This window comes from Nycticebus coucang, chromosome 23 (assembly GCF_027406575.1).
Source record: "Nycticebus coucang isolate mNycCou1 chromosome 23, mNycCou1.pri, whole genome shotgun sequence".
NCBI classification, from domain to species: Eukaryota; Metazoa; Chordata; class Mammalia; order Primates; family Lorisidae; genus Nycticebus; species Nycticebus coucang.
Window position 1 is genome coordinate 5826498 of NC_069802.1, and position 17078 is coordinate 5843575.

At 39.6% G+C, this 17078-nt stretch overlaps 1 protein-coding gene across 6 annotated transcripts in view; it reads left to right on the forward strand.

Annotated features, from left to right (window-relative positions):
- The window catches only part of CORIN (corin, serine peptidase), a 332111-nt gene that overhangs the window by 57293 nt on the left and 257740 nt on the right, over positions 1-17078 (forward strand). Inside the window, exon 1 of one of the 6 annotated variants that reach the window (XM_053578131.1) lies at positions 13548-13564. The exons of the other annotated variants lie outside the window; for them this stretch is intronic. Coding sequence (XP_053434106.1) covers positions 13555-13564 — 10 coding nt within the window. The 5' untranslated portion in view covers positions 13548-13554. Of the gene's footprint in view, positions 1-13547; positions 13565-17078 lie in introns of those variants that run through there. 6 annotated transcript variants of the gene reach the window in all.

Here is a 17078-nt window from a genome sequence, read left to right on the forward strand (position 1 = left end):
ATAAGGGTGAGTACATTGGGTACTTTTTCTTCCATTCTTGAGACACTTTACTAAAAAGAATATGTTCCAGCTCCATCCATGTAAACATGAAAGAGGTAAAGTCTCCATCTTTCTTTAAGGTTGCATAATATTCCATGGTGTACATATACCACAATTTATTGATCCATTTGTGGATTGATGGGCACTTGGGCTTTTTCCATGACTTAGCAATTATGAATAGGGCTGCAATAAATATTCTGATACAAATATCTTTGTTATGGTATGATTTTTGGTCTTCTGGGTATATGCCCAGTAGAGGGATTACAGGATTGAATGGCAGATCTATTTTTAGATCTCTAAGTGTTCTCCATATCTCTTTCCAAAAGGAATGTATTAATTTGCATTCCCACCAGCAGTGCAAAAGTGTTCCCTTTTCTCCACATCCACGCCAACATCTCTGGTCTTGGGATTTTGTGATATAGGCTAGTCTCACTGGAGTTAAATGGTATCTCAAAAGTAGTTTTGATTTGCATTTCTCTGATGATTAAAGATGATGAGCATTTTTTCATATGTCTGAAGGCCATGCGCCTGTCTTCTTCAGAGAAGTTTCTCTTCAAGTCCCTTGCCCAGCCTGCAATGGGATCCCTTGTTCTTTTCTTGCTAATGCGTTTGAGTTCTCTGTGGATTCTGGTTATTAAACCTTTGTTGGAGACATAACCTGCAAATATCTTCTCCCATTCTGAGGGCTGTTTGCTTGCTTTACTTACTGTGTTCTTGGCTGTGCAGAAGCCTTTTAGTTTGATCAAGTCCCAATAGTATATTTTTGAAGCAGCTTCAATTGCCCAGGGGGTCCTTCTCATAAAAAACTCGCCCAACCCAATTTCTTCAAGGGTTTTCCCTACACTCTCTTCTAGTATTTTTATAATTTCATGTCTTAGGTTTAAATCTTTAATCCAGTGAGAGTCTATCTTGGTTAATGGTGAGAGGTGTGGGTCCAGTTTCAGTCTTCTACAGGTTGCCAGCCAGTTCACCCAGCACCATTTGTTAAATAGGGAATCTTTTCCCCACTGAATGTTTTTAACTGGCTTGTCAAAGATTAAATAACGGTAAGTAGCTGGATTCATCTCTTGGTTCTCTATTCTGTTCCAGACATCTACTTCTCTGTTTTTGTGCCAGTACCATGCTGTTTTGATCACTATCGATTTGTAGTATAGTCTGAGGTCTGGTAGCGTGATTCCTCCTGCTTTGTTTTTATTTTTGAGTAATGTCTTGGCTATTTGAGGTTTTTTCTGATTCCATATAAAACGAAGTATTATTTTTTCAAGATCTTTAAAGTATGACAGTGGAGCCTTAATGGGGATTGCGTTGAAATTATATATTGCTTTGGGTAGTATGGACATTTTAACAATGTTCATTCTTCCCAACCATGAGCATGGTATATTTTTCCATTTGTTAATATTCTCAGCTATCTCTTTTCGTAGAGTTTCATAGTTCTCTTTATATAGATCTTTCACGTCCTTTGTTAGATAAACTCCCAAGTATTTCATCTTCTTTGGCACTACTGTGAACGGGATAGAGTCCTTAATTGTTTTTTCAACTTGACTATTGTTGGTATATATAAAGGCTACCGATTTATGAATGTTGATTTTGTAACCTGAGACACTGCTGTATTCCTTAATCACTTCTAAGAGTTTTGTAGTAGAGTCCCTAGTATTTTCCAGATATACAATCATATCATCTGCGAAGAGCGAAAGTTTGATCTCTTCTGACCCTATGTGGATACCTTTGATCGCCTTTTCTTCCCTAATTGCGGTGGCTAAAACTTCCATTACAATGTTGAAGAGCAATGGAGACAATGGGCAGCCTTGTCTGGTTCCTGATCTGAGTGGAAATGATTCCAATTTAACTCCATTCAATATGATATTGGCTGTGGGTTTGCTGTAGATGGCCTCTATCAGTTTAAGAAATGTGCCTTCTATACCAATTTTCTTAAGTGTTCTAATCATGAATGGATGTTGGATGTTATCAAAAGCTTTTTCTGCATCGATTGAGAGAATCATATCGTCTTTGTTTTTTAATTTGTTTATGTGCTGTATTACATTTATAGATTTACGTATATCGAACCAGCCTTGAGACCCTGGGATAAAACCAACTTGGTCCTGATGTATGATTTGTTTGATATGTTGCTGGATTCTGTTTGTTAGAATCTTGTTGAATATTTTTGCATCTATATTCATTAGTGATATTGGTCTATAATTTTCTTTTCTTGTTGGGTCTTTTCCTGGTTTGGGGATCAGGGTCATGTTTGCTTCATAGAATGTGTTGGGTAGTCTTCCTTCTTTTTCTACCTTTTGGAACAGGTTGAGTAGTATAGGTACTAATTCCTCTTTAAAGGTTTGGTAGAATTCTGACGTGAAACCATCTGGTCCCAGGCTTTTCTTTTTGAGGAGATTTTGTATGGTTGATGATATTTCTGAACTTGATATAGGCCTGTTCAACATTTCCACTTGTTTTTGATTAAGTCTTGGAAGGTGACGTGCTCCCAAGTAATGGTCGATTTCCTTCAGATTTTCGTATTTCTGAGAGTAAAGTTTCTTGTAATATTCATTAAGGATTTTTTGGATTTCTGAGGAGTCTGTTGTTATTTCGTCTTTGTTATTTCTGATTGATGAGATTAGAGATTTTACTCTTTTTTTCCTGATTAGGTTGGCCAAAGGTTTATCTATTTTGTTGACCTTTTCAAAAAACCAGCTTTTTGATTTATTGATCTGTTGTATTATTCTTTTGTTTTCAATTTCATTTAGTTCTGCTCTGATTTTGGTTATTTCTTTTCTTTTACTGGATTTGGGGTTGGATTGTTCTTCCATTTCCAGTCTCTTGAGATGTCCCATTAAGTTGCTTACTTCTTCTTTTTCCGTTCTCCTGAGGAAGGCTTGCAGTGCTATAAATTTCCCTCTTAGAACCGCCTTTGCTGTGTCCCAGAGGTTCTGATAGTTCGTGTCTTCATTATTGTTCTGTTCCAGAAATTTGGCAATTTCCTTCTTGATCTCATCTCTGACCCAGCTATCATTCAGCATAAGGTTATTTAACTTCCATGTTTTTGTATGTGTATGCAGATTCCTGTTGTTACTCAGCTCAAGTTTTATTCCATGATGGTCCGAGAAGATGCATGGAATAATTTCTATTTCTTTAAATTTGCTGAGGTTAGACTGTGACCTAAGATGTGATCAATTCTGGAGTAAGTTCCGTGGGCTGATGAGAAGTATGTGTATTCAGTTTTGTTGGGATGAAATGTTCTGTAGATGTCTGCTAAATCTAAATGCAGGATGGTTATATTTAAATCTAGAATTTCTTTACTCAGCTTCTTGTTGGAGGATCGATCCAGCCCTGCCAAAGGAGTGTTGAAATCTCCGACTATTATAGAGTTGGAGGAAATCAAGTTGCTCATGTCTGTTAGAGTTTCTCTTATAAATTGAGGTGCATTCTGGTTGGGTGCATAGATATTAATAATTGAAATCTCATCATATTGAGTATTACCCTTAACAAATATGAAGTGACCATTTTTGTCCTTCCTTACTTTTGTTGGTTTAAAGCCTATTGTGTCTGCAAATAAAATTGCAACTCCTGCTTTTTTTCTGGTTACCATTTGCCTGAAATATGGATGACCATCCTTTCACCCTGAGTCTGTATTTGTCTTTTAAGTTAAGATGTGACTCTTGTATGCAACAAATGTCTGGCCTGAGTTTTTGTATCCAGTCAGCTAATCTATGTCTCTTTAGAGGGCAGTTTAAGCCATTCACATTAATGGAGAGCATTGATAAGTTTGGTGAAATTTGGGGTATTGAGTTTTTTGAAAGTCCAGTGGGCATTTTTAATCCTTTTGCCATTGTGGAAGTTAGAGTTTGATCAGAAGTTTCTGAGTGAGTTTACTTTTGTAGTAGAGGATTGGATTGGTTATTATGGAAGATAGGTCTGAGAATATCCTGAAGAGCTGGTTTAGTTATGGCAAATTTCTTTAGCATATGAATGTCATTAAAGTATTTAATTTCTCCATCGTAAATGAAACTCAGTTTAGCTGGGTACAAGATCCGGGGTTGAAAGTTATTTTGCTTAAGGAGATTGAACATTGATGACCACCCTCTTCTGGCTTGAAAAGTTTCAGCAGAGAGATCTGCAGTCATTCTAATGTTCTTCCCTTTGAAGGTAATAGATTTCTTTCGCCTGGCTGCTTTGAGAATTTTCTCCTTCATATTAACTTTAGTGAAGTTAATTATGATATGCCTGGGGGATGTCTTATTGGGGTTGAGTCGTGCTGGGGTTCTGAAGCTATCGGCTATCTGAATTTCAGGTTCTCTAGGCATGTCTGGAAAATTCTCTTTCATAATTTCATGCAGAAGGGCCTCTGCGCCCAGTGAGGCCACTTCATCTGTTTCAGGAATTCCTATGAGATGGATATTTGCCTTCTTTGAGTTATCCCAGAGCTCTCTGAGTGAGTGATCCATTTTTGCTCTCCATTTCTCTTCCTCTTTGAGAGTTTGGGAGCGTTCAAAGACTTTATCTTTGATGTCGGAGATCCTTTCTTCTGCTTGGTCCATTCTGTTGCTAAGGGATTCCACTGTATTTTTCATATCTTTGAGGGCTGCAAATTCTTGTTTCAGTGTGTCTAAGTCTTTCATAGTTTTGTCTTTAAATTCGTTAAATTCTTGAGACGGCTTTTGAATTTCTCCACGAATTCCTAATTCCATTTTGTTAATCTTGTTTGCCATCCAAATTCTGAATTCGATTTCTGACATCTCAGCCAGTTGTTTGTGAATGGGATCTTTAATTACATGTGCCGTATCTTTCCTTGGGGGGGTTGATCTATTCTGGTTATTCATGTTACCAGAGTTTTTCCGTTGATTCTGCCCCATGGTTGTTTTACTCCCTTTGATTTTCCTCTGGTGTTTTGTTGAGGACCCGTACAGTGCTGTGGCCTGAGAAACTGGGGCCTTGTTTGGTATAGAGGGGCTAAGTGGTTCTGTCTTGTTTTCAGCTGGTTTCTGTTCCACCCTAGTGAAACAGTTACTCTGGGTTGAAGTCTCAGCTGTGGAGAAATACCATCAATTAAGTCACCCCACCCACCACAGGCAACAAATGGAAAAGGAAAATCAAACCTTCCTACAACCACACACTCAGGGCACACCTGGATAGTCCCCAGGTGAGTGACTCAGTTCAAAAGGTCCAAGTCAATTGTCTCAGTCAGCAGCTGCCTCGGGTGGGAGAGTTCAAGTGGTCCCTGGGAACTGGGTCACAGGGGTCTGGTGACTGCTCTAAAATGGCTTGCTCCAGTGCTGCGTGGAGTCAGGAAGAGCCACCAGTAAATAGATCAGTCTGGGAAGATTGATGCCTCCTTCCCCACCTTGCAGGTCTGTCACACCCGTCTCTGATAGCCCCACAGGGCTGTAACCCAGTCAGTTGTCTGCAGTAAGCAGATACTCCAGGGGTTTGCAACTGCCTAAGTCACAGGGTAGTCTGTGTCAGCTCAACTAGGCCGCTATTCTCTGTCTTTATCCAGTAGGGAGTGGTGTGGCCTGTCAACCTCGGGCACTTGATGGAGGCTGGAGATGTTCACTCAGTTCCAGCCTCACCCTTAGTTTATGTTACTGGGTGAAGAAAACAACCCTGTGGGAGTTTTTTTCTGACCTTGCCAGATTCCTCTGCAGAGGAGAGGCTGATTTGAGTTCCCAGAACCTGTGTCTCAGGCCCTGTCTTTAGTCCTGCGGGTTTGTATTCGCAGCACGATCAGTTGTTGGCTGTAGCCTCTTGGCCTCCTTTGTCTATAGGCTGGTGATCCCCTAAGGGCCAGGTGCATCTTAGGCTCAGTAGAGCGGTTCTCTGGATCAGCCCCACCCTAGGAGTTTCCCGGCTCTGCAGGTATGTTTTCTAGTCCCCGTGTTCCACCCAGGTCGGTACCGTCTCAGGAAAACCCTTTACTCATGGGGCCTGTGTTTCAGTACCAGGTCTGTTCCACGGTGGTTGCCATCTGAGAAGATGCTTGGCCTCATCTGGTTGCCCAGGAACACAGGAGGAGAGGCTATAGGATATCTGGGGGTGGGCCTTGTTATTGCTGAAGATGGCTGTTGTTCTGCACCTCGGGGCACCACCGCTCCAGTGTAATTCCCTCTCAGCTGACCGTTGTCTTCTCGCTCCTTTGCTACAGAGTCAGCACTGGCCAGCTGCAGTCCAGGTCCTGTCTACACCTCTTGAGAGTTCACCCAAGAATCTGAACTCCTGAGGGGGCAGGTCTCCAGATCACAGAGTGAGAGTGGAGGGGGGTGTTAGGAACTCAGGGTTATAGGTCGTAACACCAAGCTCATTGAGACCAAATGAACAAATAAACAGATACAAAGGTTACCAGGCACATGGGCCCATAGATACAGAGACAGACGGAAACACATAAATATACAAGCAATAGCCACGACAACAGCAATATAAGAACAACTGCAATAAAAATAGTGATAATCGTAAAATAATTGAAAGAAAGGGAAAAAAAGAGAGAAAAAAGTGGTGTTAGAAGGAATGTTAAGTGAGAAGAAAGAAGAAATTAAAATTAGAAGACATAGAAATAAAAAATATATCTATATAAAATGTAATAATAGAAAATTATCAAAATCTCCTCTAAGAAAATGGTGAGGAAAAATCAGACAAAAAGAAAACAACAGCAAAAAAAACAAAACAAAAAAAACCCCATGAAAACCAAACCAAACCAAACCAAACCAAACAAAACAAAAGAAAAAAAAAGGCACCAACTGCAAAAATATTCTTGTGGTAGAAATATACCTATAAATGTCTATATGTCTGCTGCAGGGATCAACTTTCGCAGGAATATATTCATACTGCAATATACTTTCTGGACACCAGGTGGCACTGTGAGTGGTTTCGAGACTTATACCTGGTTTACAGTTTATACCGTTACCATGGTAACCACCTTCCATGGCCGATCGCCATTTTGCAGTTTCTGTAAAAGTTTGTCACCTAAGAATTGTGCAACCTTGGCTGTTCTCCTCCAGACAGCACTTGCGACCGACCCTCCCACTCAGTGCAGGTGTCCACGCTTCCTAAGTCCCTCCACTCTGCTCCCAGGTTCCCCCGCAAACTGGCGACTGCAATCGGCCATAAGGGGAGTAGTGCTGAGTTCGCACGGTATCTCCTGTAGCTGGTTCCCGGGGCTTCAGCAGCCAAAGCCGGTCCGCGGCTTCAGTTGCTCTGCAGCTCCAGAAGCCAAAGTCGGGTCCTAGGCTTCAAGCTGTTCCCGTGGTTGGAGCGCTCGTGGGATTTATTCTGAGTTTTATGGCTCAGAGTTTTGGATGGGTGTCCGCCAGTTCGCTGCGCAGCCTGAACCGCCAGCCCCCTCCAACACCTGGGGGAAAGGTGCCTACCCTTTTGGGTAGTTCAAAATGTCTGTTTCCCGGGCAGGATCCCTTCCCTTCAATTGTCCAACAGTTTGTCCCTGTGGTTTTAAGTGGCTCTCCTTTTGGATGCCTCCCTCAGTTCAGGATTAATTACTTGTCAATTGGATTTTGTCAGCATTTACAAGCTGCTGACCTCCGTGGGGGAGGGGCCTGCTGGCCGGCACAGCCGAGCAGGGATGAATCTCTACAACAGAGTCTGTGATTTTTAAATTACCCCTCATATATATAGCAAACTGCCAGTTCACTGGGCATCTCCAGCTGTCTGTCCACTCCAATAATCCCTGGACAGGGAAAGTCCAGACCGCCTTTCCTCTCACCTGGTGGCTTGGGAGAGGTGGGCTACACGTCTGCCTGTCCGCCATCATGCTCCGCCCCCCAGTTTCATGTCTTACGTTTAAATCTTTCATCCAGTGTGAGTCTACCTTAGTTAATGGTGAAAGGTGTGGGTCCAGTTTCAGTTTTCTACAGGTTGCCAGCCAGTTCACCCAGCACCGTTTGTTAAATAGGGAATCTTTTCCCCATTGAATGTTTTTAATTGGCTTGTCAAAGATTAAATAACAGTAAGTAGCTGGATTCATCTCTTGGTTCTCTATTCTGTTCCAGACATCTAGTTCTCTGTTTTTGTGCCAGTACCATGCTATTTTGATCACTATCGATTTGTAGTATAGTCTGAGGTCTGGTAGCGTAATTGCTCCTGCTTTGTTTTTATTTCTGAGTAATGTCTTGGCTATTCAAGGTTTTTTCTGATTCCATATAAAACGAAGTATTGTTTTTTTCAAGATTTTTAAAGTATGACAGTGGAGCTTTAATAGGGATTGCATTGAAATTATATATTGCTTTGGGTAGTAGGGACATTTTAACAATGTTGATTCTTCCCAGCCATGAGCATGGTATGTTTTTCCATTTGTTAATATTTTCAGCTATTTCTTGTCTTAGAGTTTCATAGTTCTCTTTATAGAGATCTTTCACGTCCTTTGTTAGATAAATTCCCAAATATTTCATCTTCTTTGGTACTACTGTGAATGGAATAGAGTCCTTAACGGTTTTTTCAACTTGACTATTGTTGGTATATATAAAAGCTACTGATTTATGAATGTTGATTTTGTAACCTGAGATGCTGCTGTATTCCTTGATCACTTCTAAGAGTTTTGTAGTAGAGTCCCTAGTATTTTCCAGATATACAATCATATCATCTGCGAAGAGCGAAAGTTTGATCTCTTCTGACCCTATATGGATACCCTTGATTGCTTTTTCTTCCCTAATTGCGGTGACTAAAACTTCCATTACAATGTTAAAAAGCAATGGAGACAATGGGCAGCCTTGTCTGGTTCCTGATCTGAGTGGAAATGATTCCAATTTAACTCCATTCAATATGATATTGGCTGTGGGTTTGCTGTAGATGGTCTCTATCAGTTTAAGAAATGTCCCTTCTATACCGATTTTCTTAAGTGTTCTGATCATGAAGGGATGCTGGATATTATCAAAAGCTTTTTCTGCGTCGATTGAGAGAATCATATGGTTTTTGTTTTTTAATTTGTTTATGTGCTGGATTACATTTATAGATTTACGTATATTGAACCAGGCTTGAGACCCTGGGATAAAATGGACTTGGTCATGATGTATAATTTGTTTGATGTGTTGCTGGATTCTGTTTGTTAGGATCTTGTTGAATATTTTTGCATCTATATTCATTAGTGATATCGGTCTATACTTTTCTTTTCTTGTTGGGTTTTTCCTGGTTTGGGGATCAGGGTGATGTTTGCTTCATAGAACGTGTTAGGTAGTCTTCCTTCTTTTTTCTACATTTTGGAACAGGTTGAGTAATATAGGTACTAATTCTTCTTTAAATGTTTGGTAGAATTCTGACGTGAAACCATCTGGTCCCGGGCTTTTCTTTCTTCTTCTTCTTCTTCTTTTTTTTTTTTTTTATTAAATCATAGCTCTGTACATTAGTATGATCATGGGGCACCATACACTTGGTTCATAGACCATTTGACACATTTTCATCACACTAGTTCATAGCATTTTCTTAGTTATTTTGCTAAGACCTTTACATTCCACATTTACTAGGATTTTCTTTTCAGGGAGGTTTTGTATGGTTGATGCTATTTCCGAACTTGATATGGGCCTGTTCAACATTTCCACTTGATTCTGGCTACGTCTTGGAAGGTGATGTGCTTCCAAGTATCAGTCAATTTCCTTTAGATTTTCATATTTCTGAGAATACAGTTTCTTGTAATATTCATTAAGGATTTTTTGGATTTCTGAGGAGTCTGTTGTTATTTCGTCTTTGTTGTTTCTGATTGATGAGATTAGAGATTTTACTCTTTTTCTCCTGATTAGGTTGGCCAAAGGTTTATATATTTTATTGACCTTTTCGAAAAACCAGCTTTTTTATTTATTGATCTGTTGTATTATTCTTTTGTTTTCAATTTCACTTAATTCTGCTGTTATTTTGGTTATTTCTTTTCTTCTACTTGGTTTGGGGTTGGAATGTTCTTCCTTTTCCAGTTGCTTGAGATGTCCCATTAAGTTCTTAACTTCCTTTCTTTCCGTTCTCTTGAGGAACGCTTGCAGTGCTATAAATTTCCCTCTTAGAACTGCCTTTGCGGCGTCCTAGAGGTTCTGATAGTTCGTGTCTTCATTGTTGTTTTGTTCCAAAAAATTGGCGATTTCTTTCTTAATCTCATCTCTGACCCAGCCATCGTTCAGCCTAAGGTTATTTAACTTCCATGTTTTTATATGAGTATGCAGATTCCTGTTGTTACTCAGCTCAAGTTTTATTCCATGGTGGTCCAAGAAGATGCATGGAATAATTTCTATTCCTTTAAATTTACTGAGGTTAGACTTGTGACCTAAGATGTGATCAATTTTGGAGTAAGTTCCATGGGCTGATGAGAAGTATGTGTATTCAGTTTTGTTGGGATGAAATGTTCTGTAGATGTCTGCTAAATCCAAATGTTGGATGGTTAGGTTTAAATCCAAGATTTCTTTGCTCAGCTTCTTGTTGGAGGATCGATCCAACACTGCCAAAGGAGTGTTGAAATCTCCGACTATTATGGAGCTGGAGGAAATCAACTTGCTCATGTCTGTTAGAGTTTCTCTTATAAATTGAGGTGCATTCTGGTTGGGTGCATAGATATTAATAATTGAGGTCTCATCATATTGAATATTACCCTTAACAAATATGAAGTGACCATTCTTGTCCTTCCTTACTTTTGTTGGTTTAAAGCCTATTGTATCTGCAAATAAAATTGCAACACCTGCTTTTTTCTAATTACCATTTGTCTGAAAGATGGATGACCATCCTTTCACCCTGAGTCTGTATTTGTCTTTTAAGTGAAGATGTGACTCTTGTATGCAACAAATATCTGGCCTGAGTTTTTATATCCAGTCAGCTAACCTATGCCTCTTTAGAGGACAGTTTAAGCCATTCACATTAATGGAGAATATTGATAAGTCTGGTGAAGTTTTGGGTATCGCGTTTTTCAAAAGTCCAGTGGGCATTTTTAATCCTTTCGCCAGTGTGGAAATTGGAGTTTGATCCGAAGTTTCTGAGCCAGTTTACTTTTGTGGTATAGGATTGGGTTGGTCATTATGGAGGATAGGTCTGGGAATATCCGGAAGTGCTGGTTTGGTTATGGCAAATTTCTTCAGCATATGAATGTCATTAAAGTATTTAATTTCTCCATCATAAATGAAACTCAGTTTAGCTGGATACAAGATCTGGGGTTGAAAGTTATTTTGCTTTAGGAGATTAAAAGTCGGTGACCACCCTCTTCTGGCTTGAAAAGTTTCAGTAGAGAGATCTGCAGTCATTCTAATATTCTTCCCTTTGAAGGTAATGGTTTTCTTTCTCCTGGCAGCTTTGAGGATTTTCTCCTTCATATTAGCTTTAGTGAAGTTAATTATGATATGCCTGGGGATGTCTTATTGGGGTTGAGTTATGCTGGGGTTCTGAAGCTGTCCGCTATCTGAATTTCAGAATCTCTAGGCATGTTTGGAAAATTCTCTTTCATAATTTCATGCAGAACGGCCTCTGTGCCCAGCGAGGCCACTTCATCTGTTTCTGGAACTCCAATGATTTGGATATTCACCTTCTTTGAATTATCCCAGAGCTCTCTGAAACAATGATCCGTTTTTGCTCTCCATTTCTCTTCCTCTTTGAGAGTTTAGGAGAATTCAAAGGCTTTATCTTCAATGTCAGAAATCCTTTCTTCTGCTTTCTCCATTCTGTTGCTGAGGGATTCTACTGTATTTTTCATATCTTTGAGGGCTGCAAATTCTTGCTTCAGTGTGTCTAAGTCTTTGGTGGTTTTGTCTTTAAATTCGTTAAATTCTTGAGAATACTTTTGAATTTCTCCTCGAATTCCTAATTCCACTTTGTTAATCTTGTCTGCAATCCAAATTCTGAATTCGATTTCTGACATCTCAGCCAGTTGTTTATGAATGGGATCTTCAATTGCATGTGCCATATCTTTCCTTGGGGGGGTTGATCTATTCTGGTTATTCATGTTATCAGAGTTTTTCCACTGATTCCGCCCCATGGTTGTTTTACTCCCTCTGATTTTTTTCCCCTGGGGCTTTGTCGAGGGCCTGTGCAGTGTTGTGGCCTAAGAAACTGGGGCTCTGTCTGGTGTGGTGGGGCTAAGTGGTTCTGTCTTGTTTTCAGCTGGTTTCTGTTCCACCCTAGTGAAACAGATACTCTGGATTGAAGTCTCAGCTGTGGAGAAATATCAGCAATTAAGTCACCCCACCCCCTCACTGGCAAACAATTGGAAAAGAAAAATCAAACCTTCCTACCACTGTGCACCCAGGGCACCACCTGATTTGTCCTTAGGCGATTGGTTCAGTTCAAAAAGTCCAAATCATAGCCCGGCGTTGTATTGGGCGCCTGTAGTCCCAGCTACTCAGGAGGCTGAGGCTGGAGAATTGCCTAGGCCCAGGAGTTGGAGGTTGCTGTGATCTGTGTGATGCCATGGCACTCTACCGAGGGCGATAAAGTGAAACTCTTTCTCTTTTGTTTGTATCCTTGTGGTTACAGCTCACCTCAGCAGGGTTGATGTGCGTTCTCCAACCTTCTCTCTTAGTGCAACTCAAATCCACCAGGTTACTTGCTGAATTTTTGTCCTTTAACTTTCCTACTGGATGGGAGCCTCTGTGGAAAGCTGGCTTCAGTCAGCCATCTTGTCTCCTCCATTCATCACATATATTTTAAATTGAAGTTTTTATTTCCCATTTTTGCATAGAATCTCTTCATTCTTTCTCCTTTCTTTTTTATTTTTATTTTTTATTTACAGAATATTACAGGGTGTACACATTTTTGTTGGATAATTTTTTTTACATTTTAGGTCAGAGTTATAAGTTTGTCGACCTTCTCTTTTTTTCTGTGTCATATCACCTACACCTCAGTTAATCCATGTTAACAACTGAATGTGTGTGCCTATGTAGTTTTTCCCATGCTTTTATAATATTATATAAACATATACACATGCATATACAGAATAATATACATAGGGGGTTTGGTCATTGTTTTTCAAAATATGGGATCACATTTATTACATATTTTTCTACGTGATTTCTTTTTCATTCAAGAATACTTTGTGTTAATATTTCCAAGGCAATGGCTTAATTTTAATCCATTGTCATAAGGACTAAATTTTATTTCATGTTGCCATTGTACCATCACTTATTTCAACCATTCCCCTAATGATGGGCATTCACTTTACATCTAGTATTTTTGTGTCTCTCTTAATGAACTGCGTAGTCTTTCTTCTGAAGATAAAATGACTTGTATCATGACCATGATACTATCTAAATGGCAGTGATTTATTTATACTGATAATTAGACATGTACCAAAATGTCTTAAGCTCATATCCCAAAGTATGCTAGGTATAAAAGGCTTATGCACCAATTCAAAAACCATAAGGTTGTGAATAGGTTATTACTATTTCTTCCTAGTTTTATATTTTTAACATGTGGTGTTTCCATTACCTTTAAAGTGAACTCCATAAGGATCTGCAGCTAAGAGGATCAGAACAAGTCTTGGAGTTTTACCTGGATTATTATTCATCAGGCAACTATCCAAGGGGAGATTTTGAGAATGGAAACCTAATTAGACGTATGAAATTGGGTAAAGTCTCTTATCCTTTTCTCCCAACATTTTCTAATCCTGACAAGAATGACAAGACCTGGATGTCTTCATTATGTTATTTAGAAATCAGTTCTCCTGTCTTCCAAGTGGTTTACCCACCACTGCAGATTACTGATTGTAGATTATTATGTGGTTTGGAATGGGAGTCTGTGTTTATGTGTGTAAGTGTGGATGAGTGTGTGGTTCAGATGTACCTGAGATTTGCATTGTTAGCATCCCTCTGTTGTATTCTTGCACAGTATTTCCCCATCATAGGACTGGGGGGGCCTCAACATGTGTCCTGGGGATACCCAAAAATTATATGGAAGAATTCCTTATTGTATACTTTCATTTCAATGATCATTAAAGTAATTAATGTAAGCCTACTCTGAGCCACTTGGGTAGGAACCTGGTAAGTGCTGCTCTGGAATTTTGGTGCCTGTGTGAGTTTCTCTTTATGACTACATTGCTGCTCAGCTATTCTCCTTAGATATTTGCTGGCTATCAGGAAATGAACAGGAACAGACTTGGTAGATATTCTTCTTAACTGAAGAAGCATGTACTGGCATGCTCTACAGAGGATGACTTTGTAGTAGCTCAGATAGGGAAGAGAGGCAGCAGACTTGCTCAGCTGGGATAGAGTAGTACAAGCTTCCCAAATACAGATTTGTCCTGCAGCCATCACCACCATATTTGGGGTGTTTTAACAGAATAATGTTAATATGTGTATTAATTCATTAATGTAATTAATTTAAATTTTATTAGTTTTATAGTTTTGTTGCTATTTAATTCATGCAAATTAATCTTATAGTTGTGATAGACCTATGTACATAAAGGTTTATGTATATATGTGTGCTTTTAAAACTTTCTTCCTGTTAAAAAAACTGTGTTGTTTTTCATCTTGAGAAATGCTACTGTGGGCCACCTAAGTTCTATCTCTTTACCACATCTCCAGAAAAGACAGTGTTTCTCTATGGCATAGCTTCTTAACTATTTTGTGCCATGGACTCTTTTATCAATCTAGTGAAACTAATAGATGTTCTCTCTGTATAATGTTTTAGTGTTTAAAATAAATCAAATTGACATCCTGGGACATATAGTGAGATTCCATCTCTACCAAAATAATAATAATAATAATAATTAGCCAGATGTGGTGGTGCATGCCTGTAGTCCTAGCTGCTTGGAAGGATGAGGCAGGAGAATCAGCTGAGCCCAGGATTTTAAGGTTGCAGTGAGCTATGATCATGCCAACTGTACTCTAGCCCATGTGACAAAGTGAAAGCCTATCTCAAAAAAACAAAAGAATCACACAGACTTAAAAGGAAGGCAATTATATTAAAATTCAGGTACTAAAACATTGGAAGTATAAATTCATAATATAGTAATATGTGTTTATTAATATATTAAATAATACCTTATAATAGCTCAACTATAATTTTATAACAAGGATAAGCATAAATATTAATAATATTTTGAAATATCTGTAAGAACTCTATGACAACATGCAAAATCTATGATTTCTGGGCCTCCCAGACCTCTGTACGAGCAGTGCCACAACCTGCGCCCGCTGGGCCTTCACACACCCTGACCAGGAACTCTCGGAGCCACGCAATACCGCATCCTCCCTCCTGTACCCTCCCTGCCTCCATACCGGCCCGCTTGTCTGGCCAGGGATTCTGGTAACCATGCACCCTCTGGAGCCCCCTCTTGGGGGGGGGTAAAGCTGTTTGTGAAGCTCTTCCCCTGGCTAGAGAGTGCTGGAACCTTGGGCTCTCTGTGCCAAAGTAACTGGGCACCAGGCACTCCCAGAACCATGTGCACCACCCCCTGCCCTGTTGCTGGATCTGGGTGTGCCACACTCTGGAGCAGCCCCAGAGGAGCTACACAGGGTCACTCTCTATAAAGATCCAGCAACAATAGAGTGATCCTGCTAGGGTCTAATCTTTGAGCGACACCTCCCCAACTCTGAGGACACCCAGAGGCAATGGTGAAAAAAAGCCATGAGGTGAAATCAACAAAAAAACTCGGGCAATACCAATAATCAGAGTACATCAACTCCTCCAAGGAACAATGGGGCAGACACAGCACAAGATCCCATGCACAAACAAATAGCTGAGATGTCAGAAATCGAATTCAGAATCTGGATAGGAAATAAAATTGAATTAGAATTCCAAGCAGTAACCCAAAAGATATCTCAAGAATTCAACGAATTCAAAGACCTAATGACCAAAGCTTTTGACACATTGAGACAAGAAGTTGCAGCCTTCAAAGATCTGAGAAACACAGTAGAATCCCTCAGTACCAGAATGGAGCAAGCAGAAGAAAGGATTTCTGACATTGAAGACAAAGCTTTCAAATGCTCCGAAACTCTCAAGGAGGGAGAGAAATGGAGGGCATAAACAGATCCCTCTCTCAGAGAGCTCTGGATAATTAGAAGAAAACCAATATTCGTTGTATAGGGATCTCCAAAAGCGATGAAGTGGCTTCACAAGGCACAGAGTCTCTTCTCCATGAGATTATGAAGGAGAACTTTCCAGACATGCAAGAGATCCTGAAATTCAGGCAGCAGACAGTTTCAGAACTCCAGCATGACTTAACCCAAATAAGACAGCCCCCAGACACATCATAATCAATTTCATGAAAGTTAATATGAAGGAGAAAATTCTGAAAGCAGCCAGACGAAAGAAAACCATCATCCACAAGGGCAAGAATATTAGAATAACTGCAGATCTTTCTGCTGAAATCTTTCAAGCTAGAAGAGGATGGTTATCAACTTTTAATCTCCTAAAACAAAATAACTTTCAACCCAGGATCCTGTACCCAGCTAAACGGAGTTTCATTTATGACAGAGAATTAAATACTTCAAAGGCATTCACATGTTGAAGAAATTTGCCATAACTAAACAATCTCTCCAGGATATTCTCAGACCTATCCTCCATAAAGACCAGAGTAATCCTCCACCACAAAGTAAACCCACCAAGAAAATTTTCATCAAATTCCAACTTCCACAGTCGCAAAAGGATTAAAAATGTCCACTGGACTCTTGAAAGGCTTATCAATATTCTCAATTAATGTGAATGGTTTAAATTGTCCCCTAAAGAGGCACAGGTTGGCTGACTGGATACAAAAACTCAAGCCAGATATCTGCTGCATACAAGAATCTCATCTCACATTAAAAGACAAATATAGACTCAAGGTGAAGGGATGGTCATCTATACTCCACGCAAATGGAAACCAGAAAAAAGCAGGCATGGCAATCCTATTCACAGATGCAATAGAATTTAAACCAACCAAAATAAGGAAGGATAAGGATGTACAGTTCATATTTGTTAAAGGTAATACTCAATATGATGAGATTTCAATTATTAATATTTATACACCGAACCAGAATGCACCACAATTTATACAAGAAACTCTAACAGTTGAGCAACAGACTTGAGCAACTTGATTTCCTCCAGTTCCATAGTAGTTGGAGATTTTAACACCCCTTTAGCAATGCTGGATAGATCCTCCA